This window comes from Rosa rugosa, chromosome 5 (assembly GCF_958449725.1).
Source record: "Rosa rugosa chromosome 5, drRosRugo1.1, whole genome shotgun sequence".
In the NCBI taxonomy this organism is placed as follows: Eukaryota; Viridiplantae; Streptophyta; class Magnoliopsida; order Rosales; family Rosaceae; genus Rosa; species Rosa rugosa.
In genome coordinates, this window is record NC_084824.1 from 13,947,795 (window position 1) to 13,968,020 (window position 20,226).

At 38.4% G+C, this 20,226-nt stretch overlaps 1 protein-coding gene, 2 long non-coding RNA genes and 1 pseudogene across 3 annotated transcripts; 3 read left to right on the plus strand and 1 right to left on the minus strand.

Annotated features, from left to right (window-relative positions):
• Positions 1-2,082: 2,082 nt before the first annotated feature.
• Positions 2,083-2,512, minus strand: LOC133711229 (vacuolar protein sorting-associated protein 32 homolog 2-like; annotated as a pseudogene).
• Positions 2,513-6,530: 4,018 nt separating this feature from the next.
• On the plus strand, positions 6,531-8,372 carry LOC133711230 (zinc finger BED domain-containing protein RICESLEEPER 1-like). The gene is made up of 2 exons (XM_062137385.1): positions 6,531-8,110; positions 8,195-8,372. The coding sequence occupies exon 1, from the start codon at positions 6,531-6,533 to the stop codon at positions 8,094-8,096; it is 1,566 nt and encodes a 521-aa protein (XP_061993369.1). The 3' UTR covers positions 8,097-8,110; positions 8,195-8,372.
• A 1,722-nt stretch (positions 8,373-10,094) lies between these two features.
• Positions 10,095-12,126, plus strand: LOC133711975 (uncharacterized). Its single transcript, XR_009847095.1, has 2 exons — positions 10,095-11,062; positions 11,922-12,126. It is a non-coding gene; the product is annotated as an uncharacterized LOC133711975 (long non-coding RNA).
• Positions 12,127-14,980: 2,854 nt separating this feature from the next.
• Positions 14,981-18,652, plus strand: LOC133711974 (uncharacterized). The gene is made up of 2 exons (XR_009847094.1): positions 14,981-17,588; positions 18,448-18,652. It is a non-coding gene; the product is annotated as an uncharacterized LOC133711974 (long non-coding RNA).
• The last annotated feature ends 1,574 nt before the right edge of the window (positions 18,653-20,226 follow it).

The following is a 20,226-nucleotide window of genomic DNA, read 5'->3' on the forward strand; positions in this document are numbered from 1 at the left end:
TTAACAGCTCAAAATACGATTCACAATCGTCTGCACAATTCATAAAACGCACTTATACGAAGATCCAGCAGTCGGATCTTCACCCGTGTCCACACAAAGTCATCAGGACAGTTCTACTATCATTATATCAAAACTACAAGTCTATCGAACGATCCGATCTTCGCAGATCATAAATCGAACGATCGAAATCGATCGAAATCGTAAAATTCATAACTTAATCATACTATATCCAAAAATTACACGTTGTATATTGAAATGCTCGTATCGACATGTAGAACATAAAAATGGACAGAAACTACCCTTGGGGTGGCCGGAAGCAGCCGCCGGAATTAGAGGCAGAGCCGCCGCCGACCACCGCCAATGGCGCCTGGGCCAGGCTGCTCCTCTTCATTTCATCGAGTTGAACAACTTTCCTAACTAGCATGAAGTTAGAAAATGAACAGAAGTGGTCGAAAATACCTGAAAACAGTCTGGTTTGGCCAGAAATTTTCCAGGAACCGGCGAAGCTCCGACGAACGTTAAAACCTCCACTTCAGGCGCTGTACATCTTGGTGCTTGTTCAACAACTCAAGGCGAGTTCAACAAGCCAAGAAACTTGAAGAATTGTGGCCAGAGGAGAGAGAGTTTGGCCGGCAAATGGGAAGCCCAGAAACGGGCTCGGGAGGGAGGAGAGAGAGAAATTGTCTGGGGCTAGCTTATCACTGTTTCACCATTTCATGGACAATCTGAGCAAAAGCACAAGCTTAATTGTATGATTCTTCCAAGGACGTGGTCTTGTTCCTTGTCACAAAGTTGTAGCACTTCCAATTATGCTTTAATCACGTAAAATATTAAAGCACTGGTCTTTCTTTTTATGTGATTTTAACGTCTTCCCACTACCGCTTAAAACACGGAACACACCACTACCTTGATTAAAAGTGTCTGCCACCACTCTTTATACTGATTCCAGAAAATAAGGCAATTTGATTATACCTTTTAATAGGTGGCAATTTGATTATTCCATGCTTTCCTTTTGATACGGCATGCTGCACACATACATATTTGAACAATCAAACATTATTCTTTTTGTCTTCTTGTTCATCACTTCCATTGGACCACCATATGCAATTGACAATCACGTCAATTATATATATTTGAAGGCTCTAAGTTTAAAGCATTTGTCTCCTTGCTGCATGTTTAAACAATTAAGATTTGACATCACCTTGTCCTCCACCAAATCGGGAAGACTGCTTCATTAGTTAAAACTGCCACTAAGTTTTGCTTTGATTGAAAATCGAGGTTCTTACAATTACAATTAGAGACAAAAGTTAATCAACGAGTCATATAGATTTGAGAAACAAAGAACTAAGATTATTAAGAATATGGAGAATATCACAAATGATCTCTCAACATTTTATCTGTTGGACACTTTGGTTACTCAGTTTTTAAATATATCACTATGGTCACTCAATTTTAACTCCGTTATTCCCTTTAGTCACTCCGTTATTTTTCCGTTAAAGAAAATTTGCCACAATATCAAAGATATCTTCGTCTAGCCACTGGTGAAAAACTAAGAAGTCTGAATTGGATTGATTGGGAGAAATGGCTAAAGTGAGATTTTGACCAAATTACCCTATAAAAAATGCCTATGTGCAAAACTATCATCTAGTTGACTGAGATATTGACGGAGAATGCAAAGTGACTAAAGTGATTGACAGAATAAGAATTTCGTGACCATTAATTTGTGATATTCCCCTTAAGAATATTTTCAAGAAAATGCACTTAGTTTTATCTGACAGCTAGTGAAAGTTTGATTTGAGTTTAATCGAGTTCAATATTCTTGTCAAATAAAGGTTTCCAATGCCTTGTACAAAAATAAAGTTCATCATAAAATGCAATTTAAATTAATGTTTCAACTTTCAAGCATAAACACTCGATAAAGCATCAGAAAATTCAAAGACTCTACCACCACATGCATTTTGTAAGCTGCCTATATTGCCATCTCACCCTACAAAGCAACCTGTTCATTTTCTTCGCGCTTGTGGGGAATAGGATGAGTTGGTTGCCTAATCCCTGTAAGAACTGTAGTTGTAGTTGCAGGAACTAATTGTATGTTCGATCCAACTCTTCAAGTTCTGTTACCAATGCATCATCATCAAAATCAGCAGCTGAACCAATTGGAGTTGACAAAGCTTCCTGGATCTGTTTCTCATTAATCTCATCTACGGTCTTATCCACGTCATCAATGTTGATTGCTTTCTGCATTGCCTTCATTTTTTCACCTTGTAGGATCATCATCTGATTATGGATTCGCAATCGGAAATTTCCAACTTTCTCTATTTGCTTTTTGAACATCCTCTTCCTCTTCAAACATTGTATAGCACAGCTTTTATTCTTTGCTCTGGCGAATTCTTTGGCCCTTTCAAATTCAACAGCAGCCTTCTTCTCTAGTCGATCCGATCTCATTTTTCTCAAGCATCCCAAGCGTCTCATGTAACTTGTCTAACATGGAGCTTTGGGCACTGGATTTCGTTTTAGGTTACCTAAAAGCCCTGGAAAACATGGCTCGTTGAGATCGTCGAATTATGAATTGTGAAAATACAATTCAATTGGTGCCTTATATGGAGCACAATCTCATCAAGTCATTAGGAATCTTAAAAAAAACTAGGAAACTAATCTTATTATTAGGAATTAGGAAAAAATCCTTTTTTTTGTTCAAGATTCAGAACAAAACCGAGAGGCTAGACAAACACACTGCATTAACCTTAAGTACTCGTACAATTTAGGAGAGATTAAAAGTCAAAACCTCGATCATTAGAAGGGACTAATTAATTAAAGAGAAAAAGTCAGTCACCGTCCCCAAACTATGCTGCCAAGGCCAATTTGATACCTGAACTCTCAAAAGTATCAATGTGATACCCAAACACCTATTTTGACATCAACGTGATACTTCCGTCCAAAATTTGTGACGGTTCCGTTAAAAAAGTGACGTGGCAAGCACATGAAGACCAAAAACAAAGAAAAAGACCAATGTACCCTTTTCTTTTGTTAATTCATTTTTTTTCTTTTTCTTTTTCCTTCTTCTTCATCTTCTTCTTCTTTTCTTCTTCTTCTCTGATGATCTAGGAACTTTCCCAGAAAACTTGACATCATCATCAGGAGAGTCGATGTTGCTTAAGCCTACTTTACTACTACCCAGCTCCTCTTATGCCCGTGAAGAGGTGGTCTTGGGGACCTAAAGGGGCTGCCTAGTTGGGCTCCTAACTGAATCAAAATTTGTTAAACCTATAGGGCTCAACCCCAGGGGATGGCAAAAGCAAAACCAGTGTTACCTGGATCGCGGGTCATTGCGGAACGGGTACGCGGTACGGGTACGTGGTAAGCCAGTCTCTATGGAACGCGGTACGTTAAGATATATCAGTTAAAAATTTTAATTAAAAATAAATTACATATGATAAATATAATTATAAAAAAATAATAATTAGATACCATAATATAAATAAAAATCAGGATTTCTAATCATAATTCTAATAGCGTATTTGGAAACATAACTTTTTTACGTAAATATCCCTTATACATATACTATGAAAATCACATAAGTTTGAAAGGGTAAACAAGTAAAAGTAGATATTAGTAGTAATAAGGAATTAGGTTAAAAATCTTTTAGATATTATCATTTTTTTCTTATCGGAATAGTCATTATCTTCTTCAGATTAAGGAAAAGAAGATGAACAGTGCAACCAATCTGCTGCAGAAGTCTAGCAATAGTCGAAGTCTATAAACAAGCGCACTAGACCTGATGCAGAAGGTGGATTAGCTGAATAAATATGGGATCGCTGGAGTCACCAATCTGGTTCACGATCGTTCCGCGTTTCGGGTCGGGCGATTGGGTTCGCGGGTCGCCGGCAAACCGAGCTATCCCGGTATCTCTGGGCAAAACTTCACCCATTATGGGCAAACAGCTTTCTTCCAATTCCTAAATTACAGGGCTGCTAAATCATCGAAAATGACCAAAGCCACAGCTGAGGTAACATTACAATCATTGCATTACAATTTCACTTTTGGGTATTGAAATTCATGTATGTGTTAATTGATTGAACCAACCTTGCCAACCTTGCAGCCGGTGAATAGTCAGTCGAATGGCTCCGCTGCAAGCATAAAGCTGACCGGGAAGAACGGTGCTTCAGGCGCTTCAAAAGATGATTGATTGGATTGGTGGAGAGACATATTGTAACAAAGAAAAATAGTACAAATCTTTGAAAAGGGATTGAGGAGGAGGGGAGGAGGTCCTCGAGGGAGGTGTAGGACTCGGAGCTCTTAAGGGAGAGAAGCTCCAGGTCAAGCTGCGGCAGCCGATGGCGCGGCATCACGGCGCCGTTTGGGGTTGGGAAGCTGCAGCTATGGCGGGGCTTACTGGTGGGAGTGGTGGAGGAGGATAATAAGGAGGAGAAGTGGTGGGGCTTACCGGTTTCCCAGTTGGTTGCGCCGGACATCCACCTCGGCTCTCCTCCCCAGAGGCTTCTCACGTTGCTCCGACTATTCTTCATAAGCCACAGATGCTTTCGATTAAAAAAAAAATTCTCCATTTCGGTTGCTGTTTATAAACCCACAAATCCATTCCCAGAAAAATAACCAATTGTGATAGAAAGGAGAGAGGATCAGATTGGCAAAGGAAGAGAGAGAGAGAGAGACAGAACTCGATCTCATTTTTTTTTTTTTAATCAATTAGTTGAGAAAGACAATTTTACCCTTGCCACGTCAGCAAACAGACGGAGCCGTCACAAATTTTGGACGGAAGTATCACGTTGATGTCAAAATAGGTGTTTGGTTATCACATTGATACTTTTGAGAGTTCAGATATCAAATTGGCCTTGACAGCATAATTTGGGGACGATGACTGAATTTTTCTCTTAATTAAAATATTAGAAGCAGATATCGAGCTCATCCTCTAAACACATAAACAAAATTCTTTCGTGAACGACAAAAAGCGACAGTTTTTAAGTCATGGACTCATGGTATTACACTCTCAAGATCATTAAATAATTTCAGTATCCACTGCCAACCAAAAAACGTAGCCTAACTGATACCAAATTGCCAGATGAAATATATAATCTCCTTAATAATAACTAATGACTCTTATAACCGATAGACTATAACATGTTAGTTATTTGTAAAATCAATACCTTAGAAGCCATAAATTCAAAGCCTACATGGTACATACTACATAGGCCTACTCCAAGCCAAGATCAGCATTGAGGAAAAAAAAAATAGATCCATAGAATATGAAAGGTAAACCTGTAAATGGACCGGATTTTGATCCGGACCCGCTCCAGATCCGTGGCTATTGGACGGGTTTTGATCGAAAATTTTGATCCGTTGATCCGTTAATGATCCGAATCCGTTAACCCGTTTATTCAACAGATCAAATACGGATTTAGGTCGATCCGATCCGTTAATGATCCGGCCCGTTTTTGTAATAATAAAATATTATTTTTTATTAATATATTATTTAAAATATATATATATATAATATCATATATTTTATATTTCTAATACAATTTTTTTTGCAGAAATCTAAGGGATAGTCCATCACCCAACATTCCAAGAAACATTAAGAATTTTGATAATGTAATTCTACTTTTGGTGATACTTTTCATGTTGTTTTAATATTTTATTAATATCTTATGAGGTATCATGATATAAATTTAATATTATTATTTAAAATTTTAAAATATTTAAAATTATAAACGGGTCGGATTAGCGGATCGGGTATCCGTTAATCCGGCGGATACGGATTTGGATCGAGCTATCAATGATCCTCCGGGTTAACGGAGCGGGTTTGGATCGAATTTTTTTTTAAGTAAACGGATTTGGATTTAGGTCGATCCGATCCAAATCCGATCCATTTACAGGTCTAATGAAAGGCGGACTTTGTTCCTAAGCTAACCACATGTACGGCTCTGATACTCTCCTTACTCACTTTCCCGCCAAAACGAAGCATAACCTAACCTAGGCACAGCAACCCTTTCTCTATTTATGATTTTCTCTCTCTCAGTCTATTCCACTTCCTAGTTCCTACAAAAAAAACCCCAAATTTCATTGTGCTCTTTCCTCAATTCTTCTTCTGGGCCTCTCATCCCAAACATCGTTTCAGGTTTGTCTCCATCTCAAAATTGTATCTATATTATTCACTTTAGCAAAATAAATGTAGAATATTTTTGGCTTCTATCAGTCCCTTAACCTTGTCATGCTTTTCATGCTACATAAATATATAAATATTTTTTTTCACTAACTACTTGATCCGTCATTTTGAAGTATAATGATTTATAAGCATGATCAATTTTTTTATCATCTTTATTGTTGATATAAGATTTGAGTGCTGTGGTTGATAAAGTTTACATTTTTATGATGTTAGTGCAAGATTTTGGGTATTGTTGTTAATGGGTATCCTTGTTTATACGCCAATGTTAGTTTACTTGTTACTTTGATTTCGTAATGGAAGTTTTAAGAAATGGGTTGGAATGGTACTAATAATTTTATGTTTGGTAGATATGTCTAGGGTTCCATTAAGTGATGCTGAGGCAGCTGAGCAAGAGGAAAGATTTCAGAGGGCACTTGCTGAGTACATTGCTGATCCAGACACTCCACCTAACCTTCTTGAAGGCGTTGGATTTAGAAGATTTTTGGAGGTGCTTAACCCGCGGTTTAAGCCTAATTTCAAAGAGGTTGGGAGTGAATTCTGCAAAATCTATAAGGAAAGGAAAGCGGGAGTTAAGGAATTCTTGGGAAAATTTGATGGAATGATTAGCTTGTCGGTGGAGATATTGAGGCATGAAAATCCTAGTAACGGCTTCTGTCCTGATGATTACTTGTGCCTCTCTGCTCATTTTGTTGATGAGAAGTGGAAACTGCAAAAGTGGGTGCTTCACTCTCGTGGTCTTATGCTTAAGGAGGATTTGGGCCCGTCTGCTGTTCTTTATGACGATGATGATTGGGGTGTTTTTAGGTGGCTTGAGGAGTTTGGCATTGAGAAGAAGATATCCACACTCGCTATGATTAATGATGATGTTGGCTACGATCAATTGGTTGGGTGCGTGAAGAATCACATTCAAGAAAAGAAGGGAATCCAACTTAATGATCAGTTGTTTCGTGTGTATTGTTTTGAGGAAATGATAGCCACAATGGTGCAGGGTGCATTTAACAAGATTAAAAAAATAGTTGACAAGCTATCTTTCTTGTGTGGTTTTGTATCTATAACTCCTGTGTGGAATGTGACAAATTCCCATCTAAAAGAAGCTCTGGAGTTATGGTCAGCGGGAGAATACTCTTCAGTTGACACTGATGTTGTACCCACCCCTGAGGAATGGAAGAAAGTTGAAGGAGTTTGTAAGATCGTAGACAGCATATATGAAGTGTCAAATGCTTTATTTCAAGCAAAGCAACTGACTGCTAATGTTTATCTTTATCACCTACATGAGCTTCATGAAATTCTGACCCAAGCATCGGTTGACTCTGATAGTTTTGTTAATACAGTAGTTAAGGGTATGTTGAAAGCTTTTGACAGGTATTGGGATAAAATGTTCTTGCTGTTAGGAATATCTGCAGCTCTGGATCCTCGGTTTAAAATGAAATACGTCGAATTTGCTTCTTCCAAAGTCAAGGGGCCGGATGGAAGCTCACAAGCTGCAGCTGTATTGGGGGCCTTTGACAAACTATTTGATGAATATGCACTCCGTGTTTCTGAAAAAGTGAACTGCACAAGTGAATCATCTGCTTCTGTATCTGATTCTGAAGGGGCTACTCCAAGACATGTGAATCATACATTTAGTGTGTTACAAGACTACGAGAAGTTCACTCAATTGAAAGGCTATCTGGAAGAACCCGTCTTACCTTGGAGTAAGGATTTTGATGTATTGGCTTGGTGGAGCACTGCAGGCACCAAGTATCCTATTCTTTGTAAGATTGCACGTGATTTTTTGGCCATTCCAGTTATGCTTGCAACTTCACATCAGGCATTCAGTACTGGACCAAGGCCAGCTGATAGAAATATGGTTCACATGAAGCCCAACACACTGCATGCCTTTATGTGTGCTCGGAGCTGGTCTCCTAGGCAGTGAAAGAAATTTAGGAGGTTAGCAATTCCATTTATCTTCATGCTCTCTTCTCTTTTGTGTTCTCACTTATTCTAAACCCTATCATTTTGTTTTCTTTTCAGGTAGTATGCTTGATGTCTTGAAAGGTTACATTTTGTCTTTTTGCTGCTGTAACCTGGTTTTCGATTACCTCTCTTCTCGAAGGCTTTGGATTAGTTCAGTACTTCAGTTAATCAAGTGGCATGGACAGCAAGCTTTTTGAACTCCATTAGGATTGAATATCTAAGTTTATTTCTTATGGATGAATGATAGGAGCATTTTAAAGTGGTATTTTAATAGTTAATTCCTCACATTTTGCTTAGTTAATTCCTTAACGAATCGATTTTTAACTCAATTTCTATTTTCTTAGGTACATTGGAGTAAATGATGGTGAAATGAGCATTAGGTCCACACTTACCTATAAATGGTGGAGAAAAATGGAAATGTACTAAAATGTCAATTTTACACATTTTCCTACTCCGGCTAGGAGAAACCAAGCCAAGCAAGGAAGAAGGAGCGACCGCCAGACCAAATGAACTTCAAATGAGCTGAAACTTTCCAGATCCATTCTACACATCCTAAGGATCATTTCTTATGAAGAGTGCCAGAGCTATAATTGAGTGGAAGGCCTTCAAACAGTCAGCCCAATTTCCTGCAGAAGCAAAACTGGAAAACTGGACCTGTAAGAGGTCCAGCAGCATTTCCAGCCCAAAGGCATGGAAATAAATTCTGAAATTTTACCAAAATGATCTACACTCATGGTAGATCATTTCATATGAAGAAGTCACGAGCCAAAACTGAATTCCTGTTGGAGAAATAATTGAAGGAATAAAAGGGCAGAAACTGACCTAAAACAGCTCAACACCACATGTTCAAGTTTCCTACCCACATGAAGAAAGCTAGATGCTTTTCTCTTTTTCCTTGGATATATTTTTCTGCTCCAATAGATCATCATCACTTCCATACTTCTGCACCTTCATGCCTTGCTTTCATTTCATCATTACTCCATCTTTTCCATATTTTACAAACCACTTTCATTATTTTTCTTCCATTTATCATTTCACTCTTCTTTTTCTTCCCTATATAAACACCTTCTCCTCTCACTCTAAAGAACATTCCTTCATCCATTTCATCTTCTTTGTCTCTCCATTTCCATTCCATTTTTCTCTCCATTCTCTAGTTGCAAAATTCTGCGTTTTCAAGTAAGAAGAAGAAGAAGAAGAAGGAGCCGGGAATATCATATCCTCCATCGTCCACATTGAAGGCTTGCTTCCAAGATTCAAGATTTCAACGTTTCAAGCACTCCATCTCCATCTCCAACTCACGGTGTAATTCATTCTTTTTCCTTATTTAATTTCGTAGGAATTTGTTTCTAGTTAACAATAACATTAAGGGCAAAGTTTAAGCCCAATTTCTATGTTTGAATAAAAATTGTGATTTCTTTATGTTGATTTTTATGTTGCTTATGTGAGATTGCTTAATTGATTTTGGATTATGGAAAACTTTTATATGTACGTGTTCTTTGATGGCCAACTTAGGATATATGCATGTAATTGGTGCTAGATTTAAGTAGTAAAGGCTTTGGACAAAAGTCGAAATCAATTAAGGAGGATTGCAAATAGATGGACTTTTTCATACTAGGTTGTGCACTTTGGTTGACATCCTTTCTTTGTTCTTCATGCATTGAATGTGTTCTTGATTAGCTAGTTTTCTAGACTATGATTGCATGTTCAATAGGTTTAATTTAGGTGCTTTCACTTAGATTAAATATTAAAGGAAAGTAAAATATGGGAAATCATTTGCTTTGAATGTTTCACATGGTCAACTTATTTCTCATGACATAGATAATCAACTATAGGAATTGTAATTGGATTTCATTCATATGATTGTAGTTTTGATCTTTGTTTCTTGTGTTCCACCTTTGTATATGTGTTTTTACACTTTCTTTATTTCATTTAATTTTAATTTCAATTCTATTGTAATACCCGAAAAATTCAAGTTAATTTCCGATGACGTTTTGGAAATGATTTCGTGGTCGTGGACACGAGTACGAAGCTTAGAGGAGTGTGGAATTAGTTCGAACGATTTTATTTCGAAAACTGAACGTTTTAGGGGAGGTCAAAGGTGTTGACTTTTTATACATTGGGAATTTGGGAAAACTTCCTTCATGAAAGTTGTAGAGCTCGTCGATACGATCTCGTGCATATGTGGAACGCAAAAATCGGAGTTCGTATGAGAAAGTTATGATCAATTGAAATTTGGGGAAATTTCTATAAATAGCAAAAAAATCCCGAAAATTTCCATTTCTGCAGATTTTTCTCTCCCGAGCCCAGATTTCGGCCTCTCTCTTCCACCGGCCATATCTCCCTCCACAGACCTCCGATCGACTTGATTTCAAAAGCATTTTCATTCGCCTTGAAGTCAGTTAAAACTTCCTAGAAGACATAAAAGTGAGAAAAGAACCATGGAAGGCGCTAGGAGGCCGAGAAGCTGCACAGCTCGAGCTGGAATTCGCCCGATGCTGCTCTTCCTTCACCGGCCGATATCTCTCTCATCCGACCTCGAATCGAGTTGATTCCAAAAGGGATTTTGTTGGGCTTGAGCTATATTACAACTTTGTAGAAGACATCGAGGGGAAATAACCAACGTGGTAGCCGCTACAAGTCGAAGAACACGGTGCAGTCGAGCTGGAAATCGTCTTCCTTCGCCACCTTGGTTCTCCCAGCTCCGGCCACTATAGCTCGAGTTCTTTGAGGGCTTTTCTAGCCCAGAGGAAGTAGAAGCTATCCCCAAGAAGGCTTGCAGCGATTTGATCCGGGGTGATCGAATTTTGGAGTTTTGAAACTAGGGTTCATCGGATCCGTCGACTTCCAAGGTGATTGACGGTCTCCCTTGGGTGAAAGATTTCGGTGTGTATTGTGTTGAATTGAAGACGCAGCGGGAATATCGAGGTGAGTAAACCTCACGTGGTTCATATTACGAACCCAATATATTTAATTGCTTTATTTTGCAATCATATGAACTATTGTTGGTGTATTAGACATTCCTGTGTGAATGTCTGTAAATAATATGTATTGTTGGAGTTGTGTTGAGTTTATTGTTGAGAAACAATATATTGTGAGGGGTATTGAGTTTATTGTTGAGAAACAATATATTGTGAGAGGTGTTGAGTTTTATTGTTGAGGAACAATAAATTGTTGTGATCTGTGGAGATCACTAGGTCACGAGGTGACCATGGCATCTATTAGTGAATCACGCTCTCGTACCGGGCTGGTGGTTATTAATAGTATTAAATCGTAATCACGTCTGTGGCCGGACGAGTGGTTACGTTCAGTTAGAGCTCTAGTCTGTCTGCCAAATGTGGAGTGACCTTATGAGTGAAATTGAGAGTAACTCATAAGTGTCAATATATATATGGTAACCTTATGAGGGAAATTGAGAGTAACTCATAAGGGTCTATATATATATATGAGTCTGTCTACCAAATGTTGGGAAATCTTATGAGCGAATTTGAGAGTAACTCATAAGTGTCTATATATATATATGAGAGTGAGGGATCTTATGAGCTAAATTGAGAGTAACTCATAAGTGTCTACATATATATATGAGAGTGAGTGATCTTATGAGCTAAATTGAGAGTAACTCATAAGTGTCTATATATATATATGAGAGTGAGAAAGTAACGTGGGTTTGTGGTAGTCTTGAAATCTAATAAATCAACAGTTCTTTCTTGTTTACTCATACTGGCTGTAAAAAGCTTACCGGGTTTTGTGTTGTTGCAACTCCCGGTACACTATTCAAATTGTGTAGCGGGTAATCCTACAGGACAGGAGAACCAGGACGGTGATCGTGCGGTTAGAGCAATTGTTAGAGTTTTACAACAATTGTAAGTTGTGAGGTGTGTTATGCTCATTTGAGCTTTATAATATATTGTGAGAGTGAATTGTAATAATGAACTCGAAGTTTCGAGATTTGGTTTTTTTGTAATTGTAATTATTCAGGTTTCGGATTTGAATTTATCATTCAAAATCCGGGGCGTGACAGTTTGGTATCAGAGCGTAAGGTGCATATTTGGTGATGTGTCAATACCTTTCGAGTGATGGCCCGTCTGCAGCGGATCCCCATCGTGTGCTCTTCGGTATTGGCTAAGTCATTGGGTATGCGTGAGTGTTGGGAGTTGTTTAGGCCGCTAGGTTGTTTAGGGAACGTGAATACCTTCCCTATAGTATTGACTTGGTTAATATGAAATTGTATTTGACTTATACTGTGTTTTAAGTGTTATACATGTATTAGCCAAGCATACTATACTCCTTAGGTGATGGATATTCGAAGGGGTTGTACTTAGAACCTTACAGTTGTCTTGTAGGTTCGTATGGGAATAAGTTCAGTGGCCGCAAGTTACAATCCTTGAGGAATAGGAACCTCTTGATTCAACTCTGTTAAGTCAACGAGGATTGTTGTATGGAAGTGAGGTTCTTTTGGATGTTGAAGTGTTGGTTGAAGGCATGATGTGGACCTATGCACGTACCTAGTGTGGATACGAGTATTAATGGATAGAAAGTTTGTCTTCTTAAGTTGGACGTACATATGTTTTTAGATGAGATGTACATGTCAAATAATAGATATCTTGTTTTGTAATGAGATGTCCTTGTGGAGTTTGTTAGTAGGGTTGAGGTTAGGGAAGAAATTATTGTGGTTACTTCTTCCTTGTGCTTGTAAGTTGTTAAGCAGGGTTTGAGGTGCGAGACAAGAATTTTATTTTGTGCTCGATGGTTAGAGATGAGAGACCATTGTTTTGGGTTGTCGTTGAGTACTATAATTCCTTCAGAATCAGGATTGTTGGTAGAATTGGAATTAGTAGTAGTTTTGGTGATTCGGAATTTGAATTGAGTTCGTGAGATATGTCTTATATACGTGGTTGATGTTGCTTGCATCATTTTGGAACGATATGTTGCGATTCACAAGGAAAACTGGATTTGAAATTTATTCATTTGAACACCATGGGTTGATGACCTGACCGTGACTTGTGAATATAGTTTTGTTCAAGTGAATGAAATTGAATTTTGAGGCCTATGTATGGTGCAGGAAGAAGCATGGAGGACATGTTAGAGTCAGGCAAGGGTTTGCCTTTGGTGATTGATTTTAGGTGATATAGTTAAACGCAATTTCAGATATTGATTTTAGTGACTTTGTTAGGTATCCATAGTGGTTCAAGTGAATTACTATGTGATATGGAGTTTGATTCGATTTCTGAATCGCTAAATGTTAGGGATTGAATTGTGGTGAGTTTTTGTTGAAGCAATTGATAGATGAAATTATCGAGATTCTATAAGAGTTGTAAGAGTAACTCTAAAGACGTGGGTTTTTCCTAGCTAACTCAGGATGTGTTTAGCTTTATAAATCCCTAATCCTATCGATGAAATTGTTGTGTTTGGTTTGACTCAGAGGATACTAGCTAGACCTCGATGCGACTTAATTGATTGTTGGATTCTTTTTGAGTGATTGTTTTTATTGCATCATTATGAAAGATGTGTGCAGTAGAGTTGTTTATGGTTTTGAAAACAGTATTGGGTGACCAAGGTTCGATCCTTGGTGTTGTTGTTGGTTAAACAAACAGGAAAGAAAACATGCACACCATCTTATTGAGTTTATATTACAAAAAAAAAAAAAAAAAAAAAAAAGCGAGGACTATGCTATACTAAGCCTAGTCAGTAGCTCCGGATGGGTTGAGGCTGAGCTCAAGAGAAACGTTTGAGCCACTGTGGTAACCGCCTGAGCCACCAGAATAGTAACCAAAAGCGCTACCTTCCTCGGAAGTAGCCTTCAGGTTACCAAAGACGTCCTCGCCGTGCACGGGGAACAGAGGAAGAGTTTGAACCTCCTGGTGATCTCCTCCTCGTTGTTGCAGGGATGTTTGTCCTCCTGTTGTGCCAAAAGAGTTGTACTGGTATTAGTGTTGAAGTGTGAGGAAGAATACGAAACAAAATTTAAGTAAATAAATCCTTCATTACCAGTAGAATAGGTGGAACCAAAGTTGAGATCAATGGATCTACCATCATCAGTAGAACTAGTGGACCCAAAATTGATGTCAATGGATCCACCAGCTGGCCCAAAATTGATGTCGATGGATCCACCAGCACCAGTAGAACCAGTGGACCCAAAATTGAGATCAATGGATCTACCAGTACCAAGAGAACTAGTTCTCATGGGCACTGGAGCAGCCTGATTACACCTATTCATCTGCTTCTCTCGAGCCCTGACGTTCTGGAACCAAAAGTAAATGTTCTTACCCTCAACATACCCATACTGGTTCAGCTGGAGACAGATCTCGTGAATCTGCTCTGTAGTTGGGCACTTAAATCCCTTGACATAGTAAAGATCCTTGAGGATTCTTATTTGTTCTGGAGTAGGAATCCACCTGGTACGGCTTCGCCAGAAATCCATGTTGGCACTACTTCCAGCTGCTTGGGTGTTTCCTCCCTCCTCTGTTGGTTGCTGTTGTTGTGGTTCCATTTGTTGCGGGGTTTGGAGCTCCATTAGTTGCAGAGTTCGTGGCTCTTGGGTCATGGGGTGAGAGGATGTGGAAATCGAGGAATACATGGTTTAGTGTTTGAGGGAGATTTTGTTAGAAGGATTGGAGTTGTTGAACTGGTGATTGGAGATCTGAGATTCTCAGAGGAAAGATGAGATCGAATCTTCAAATGGAAGAAAAGATCTGAGAAAGAAGGATTGAAGATTTGGAGGAAAATATTGAAGATCTGAAAGTTCAGAGGAAAGATGGGATTGAATCAACTAGATGGGAGAGAAGATCAGAAGAGAAGGATTGAAATTGATGAAGAAAGGATTTTGAGAAGAGAAAGGCTGAAGAGTTGAGAGAGAAAGACTTGAGCTCGGAAGAAAATTTCTTTTCTTTTGGAGTGAACAGTTTTTCTCCAGAATGCACCTATTTATAGAACAAGGTGAGCAGATCTCCACCGTTGGATGAACGATCTCAGAATTTGAATCCACGCGTTGGATTAAAGTCGCCCCGAAAACCGGAAAAGCTGTTGGCGCGTGTTGAGCGTGTAAGGGGACCGAGGGAATCTCGAGGCGCTGTGGCAGACAGCTGTAGCCGAAAGCAGATTTGACTTTCCGTAAATCACGGAAGAGACGTGTCGTGGCACGTGGAGTGTACCGACAGTTTGTGTTTATTCTATTGCTTTTGATAGAATAAATAAAAGAATTGTGAGGACAACAGCGAGAGCAGCTGGTGCTCTAGTGGTTGAAGAGCAAAGCTCTTGTACAAGAGGTCAGAGGTTCGAACCTTGCCTCTCGTTTATTTTTATTATGTTCGCTTATGACATAATAAGTAAAACATTTGTACACATTATATTAAGCACAGCTTGTGCTCCAGTGGTTGGTGGGCAAAGCCCTTGTGCAGCAGGTTAAGGTTTCGAACCTTGCCTCCCCCGTTATTTTATTTATGTCACTTATGACATAATAAATATAACACGTGAGCATATATTAATGAAGGCAGCTCTTGCTTCAGTGGTTGGGAGCAAAACCTTCGTGTTCGAGGTCGGGAGTTCGAACCTTACCTCTTACAAATATTTTTGGATCTCGTATATGCTTGATATACGGACGTATATACGGTATGTACGGTATACATACGTATATACGGTCTGTATGGTATGCATACGTATATACAGTTGTACGGTATGCATACGTATATACGGTCTGTACGGTATGTATACGTATATACGGTATGTACAATTTCATACCGTAGCCGAGCTGGAAGTTGGTGGGCCGATTGGTAGGCCCAAATAGTAAGCCCAATTGTTCGGCCCGATTGGTAGGCCCAAATGGTAGGCCCAAATGTTAAGCCCAATCGTTCGGCCCGAATAGTAGGCCCAAATGTTAAACCCAAAGTGGTTTGGGCCGGTTCGAAATGTGGATGGTCCGATTTCTTCAGGCCCAATTGGCCAGCCCTAATGCTTAGCCAAGGATTGAGCAAGCCCAAGTCATCATCACTGGGTGTCAGATTTTATTGGCATGCTTTTGGGGATGATTTGTTTTGAGTGATGCATCTCTATTGTTGTGTAGAATAGTGCATGCTTAAGTTTTACTATAGAGATTTACCGTGATGCTAATTGAGTAGCGAAACGCTTTGTGAGAATGTTTACTGTGCTTGTATGCCAGTACAGGATGATGATCTATGTGAATATCTATGTGAAGATCTATGTGATGATCTATGAGATGATCTATGTGAATATCTATGTGAAGATCTATGTGATGATCTATGAGATGATCTATGTGAGGATCCATGTGGTGATTTTGTGTGAGTTTACTTTTGTGATGAAAGGATTTAGTGGCCTTAGGAATGTATTTTTATACAAAGGGCTGTGGCTTTGTAGATTACTACAGCTTTGGAAAGGATGGAGATTCGATGGTTAGGTTAACCGTAATCGAGAGCAATTAACTTGCGCTTAAATTTCGGGACGAAATTTCTTTAAGGAGGGTGGATTGTAATACCCGAAAAATTCAAGTTAATTTCCGATGACGTTTTGGAAATGATTTCGTGGTCGTGGACACGAGTACGAAGCTTAGAGGAGTGTGGAATTAGTTCGAACGATTTTATTTCGAAAACTGAACGTTTTAGGGGAGGTCAAAGGTGTTGACTTTTTATACATTGGGAATTTGGGAAAACTTCCTTCATGAAAGTTGTAGAGCTCGTCGATACGATCTCGTGCATATGTGGAACGCAAAAATCGGAGTTCGTATGAGAAAGTTATGATCAATTGAAATTTGGGGAAATTTCTATAAATAGCAAAAAAATCCCGAAAATTTCCATTTCTGCAGATTTTTCTCTCCCGAGCCCAGATTTCGGCCTCTCTCTTCCACCGGCCATATCTCCCTCCACAGACCTCCGATCGACTTGATTTCAAAAGCATTTTCATTCGCCTTGAAGTCAGTTAAAACTTCCTAGAAGACATAAAAGTGAGAAAAGAACCATGGAAGGCGCTAGGAGGCCGAGAAGCTGCACAGCTCGAGCTGGAATTCGCCCGATGCTGCTCTTCCTTCACCGGCCGATATCTCTCTCATCCGACCTCGAATCGAGTTGATTCCAAAAGGGATTTTGTTGGGCTTGAGCTATATTACAACTTTGTAGAAGACATCGAGGGGAAATAACCAACGTGGTAGCCGCTACAAGTCGAAGAACACGGTGCAGTCGAGCTGGAAATCGTCTTCCTTCGCCACCTTGGTTCTCCCAGCTCCGGCCACTATAGCTCGAGTTCTTTGAGGGCTTTTCTAGCCCAGAGGAAGTAGAAGCTATCCCCAAGAAGGCTTGCAGCGATTTGATCCGGGGTGATCGAATTTTGGAGTTTTGAAACTAGGGTTCATCGGATCCGTCGACTTCCAAGGTGATTGACGGTCTCCCTTGGGTGAAAGATTTCGGTGTGTATTGTGTTGAATTGAAGACGCAGCGGGAATATCGAGGTGAGTAAACCTCACGTGGTTCATATTACGAACCCAATATATTTAATTGCTTTATTTTGCAATCATATGAACTATTGTTGGTGTATTAGACATTCCTGTGTGAATGTCTGTAAATAATATGTATTGTTGGAGTTGTGTTGAGTTTATTGTTGAGAAACAATATATTGTGAGGGGTATTGAGTTTATTGTTGAGAAACAATATATTGTGAGAGGTGTTGAGTTTTATTGTTGAGGAACAATAAATTGTTGTGATCTGTGGAGATCACTAGGTCACGAGGTGACCATGGCATCTATTAGTGAATCACGCTCTCGTACCGGGCTGGTGGTTATTAATAGTATTAAATCGTAATCACGTCTGTGGCCGGACGAGTGGTTACGTTCAGTTAGAGCTCTAGTCTGTCTGCCAAATGTGGAGTGACCTTATGAGTGAAATTGAGAGTAACTCATAAGTGTCAATATATATATGGTAACCTTATGAGGGAAATTGAGAGTAACTCATAAGGGTCTATATATATATATGAGTCTGTCTACCAAATGTTGGGAAATCTTATGAGCGAATTTGAGAGTAACTCATAAGTGTCTATATATATATATGAGAGTGAGGGATCTTATGAGCTAAATTGAGAGTAACTCATAAGTGTCTACATATATATATGAGAGTGAGTGATCTTATGAGCTAAATTGAGAGTAACTCATAAGTGTCTATATATATATATGAGAGTGAGAAAGTAACGTGGGTTTGTGGTAGTCTTGAAATCTAATAAATCAACAGTTCTTTCTTGTTTACTCATACTGGCTGTAAAAAGCTTACCGGGTTTTGTGTTGTTGCAACTCCCGGTACACTATTCAAATTGTGTAGCGGGTAATCCTACAGGACAGGAGAACCAGGACGGTGATCGTGCGGTTAGAGCAATTGTTAGAGTTTTACAACAATTGTAAGTTGTGAGGTGTGTTATGCTCATTTGAGCTTTATAATATATTGTGAGAGTGAATTGTAATAATGAACTCGAAGTTTCGAGATTTGGTTTTTTTGTAATTGTAATTATTCAGGTTTCGGATTTGAATTTATCATTCAAAATCCGGGGCGTGACATCTATAATCTCAAAACCCCCCCCTTTTTATATTAACTTGTATATATTTTTATTCTTTATTTTATTTTTGTACATAATACTTTTTACTTTATTATTTTAATTCTTTATTTGTTTTTTTTGACAATGACAGGTGTACCCTCAATCCCCGGAATAGAACGATCCCTATTTGCTTATACTACTAACGATGTTTTCAGGGTTAAATTATGCGCTTGCTTTGAGCGTATCAATTTTTGGCATTCAATAATATAAATAAAATCCTAGTTAATTTAAACTAAGTTTTAATCTATGTCAAGCAGTCAATCAAGATGAAAGAATAATGAGATCATCAAAACATCGCCAAGAAATTAAGAATATATTTTTCATTTCACTCCAAGAAAAAGGGACATGGTTCAATTATCTCACATGGGCTTTATGAATCACAACTCATCTTAACATGCTCATATTCTGTACCAAGGTCATGCAATCCATATCCACTACAAGGCACACATTTTTCATATATCTCAATTAACCAAAGAATACCATGTTTAAAATCATCTCAATGTTGTGATCCTCTTTTAGTCATGATTTCAGAGATATAGAATCATCCCAGACAGTTGAAAGGCATCCTAAGACTCAAAACAAAACAAAAACAAGAACAACACATAAAGTGACGCAACATACAAGAAAAAAAACGTTTTGGACTTAGGGATATTTCTCTTCTCCTTTCGGTAACTCCTTTTGAACATGACCAGGTGAAGAGAGGAACGATTTTGGCGGAGCTCAGCTCACTTGATTGACAGGGGACAAGACCCTTTGTCAGCACTTCTCATATCCAAACTAGACCTTAGACATCACATCCCATTGGATGCGCCTACGATGAAGAAGATATTTACCCAAAATTCATTTTGACTCTAATAACAAACAAACAAAACAAACAAACTAAAGAACAAAGATAAACAAAAACCGAAACATGAATATAAATCCTAAAACAAAGTTAACGATTTTTTTTTTTTTTTTTAAATTTTTTTTTATTTTAATTTTCTGATTTTTCCGATTTTTTATTTTGTTTTCTTTTTATGACAAAAACTAACTACAAGCATTAATCCTTCCCCCCACACTTAAATCATACATTGTCCTCAATGTTAAACAAGTTAGAGCATGCAATGAACAATTATCATGTGAATGGAATGATTAACTCAAGAAAACCTAAAAACAAAAACTAAAAACTCAAATAACATAGATACAATCAGAAAATAGTAATAGAGGAGATAGAGTTTAAGAGAGCAAATCTGCGTTGATGGCTCCTCCACAGCTACGGTTGAAATGGGTTGCCTCCCATGCAGCGCTTAATGTTTAAAGTCTTTCAGCCTAGACTTGTACCTACATTAAATAAAGTTAGTAACTATAATTAACAAAGAAATACAAAAATATATAAACAAGTAACTATGAATTACAAACTACAAGTATAATTTAACAACTATATTGTACATAAGACACAAGTTAAGTACACAAGTGAGTATAAAACGTGAAAAGTATTTTTACAAGTATAAAGTGTGAAACAACAAAAT

Excerpts from the sequence above, each read along its gene's own strand:
- LOC133711230 (XM_062137385.1), top strand. The coding sequence starts at position 6,531 with ATGTCTAGGGTTCCATTAAGTGATGCTGAGGCAGCTGAGCAAGAGGAA.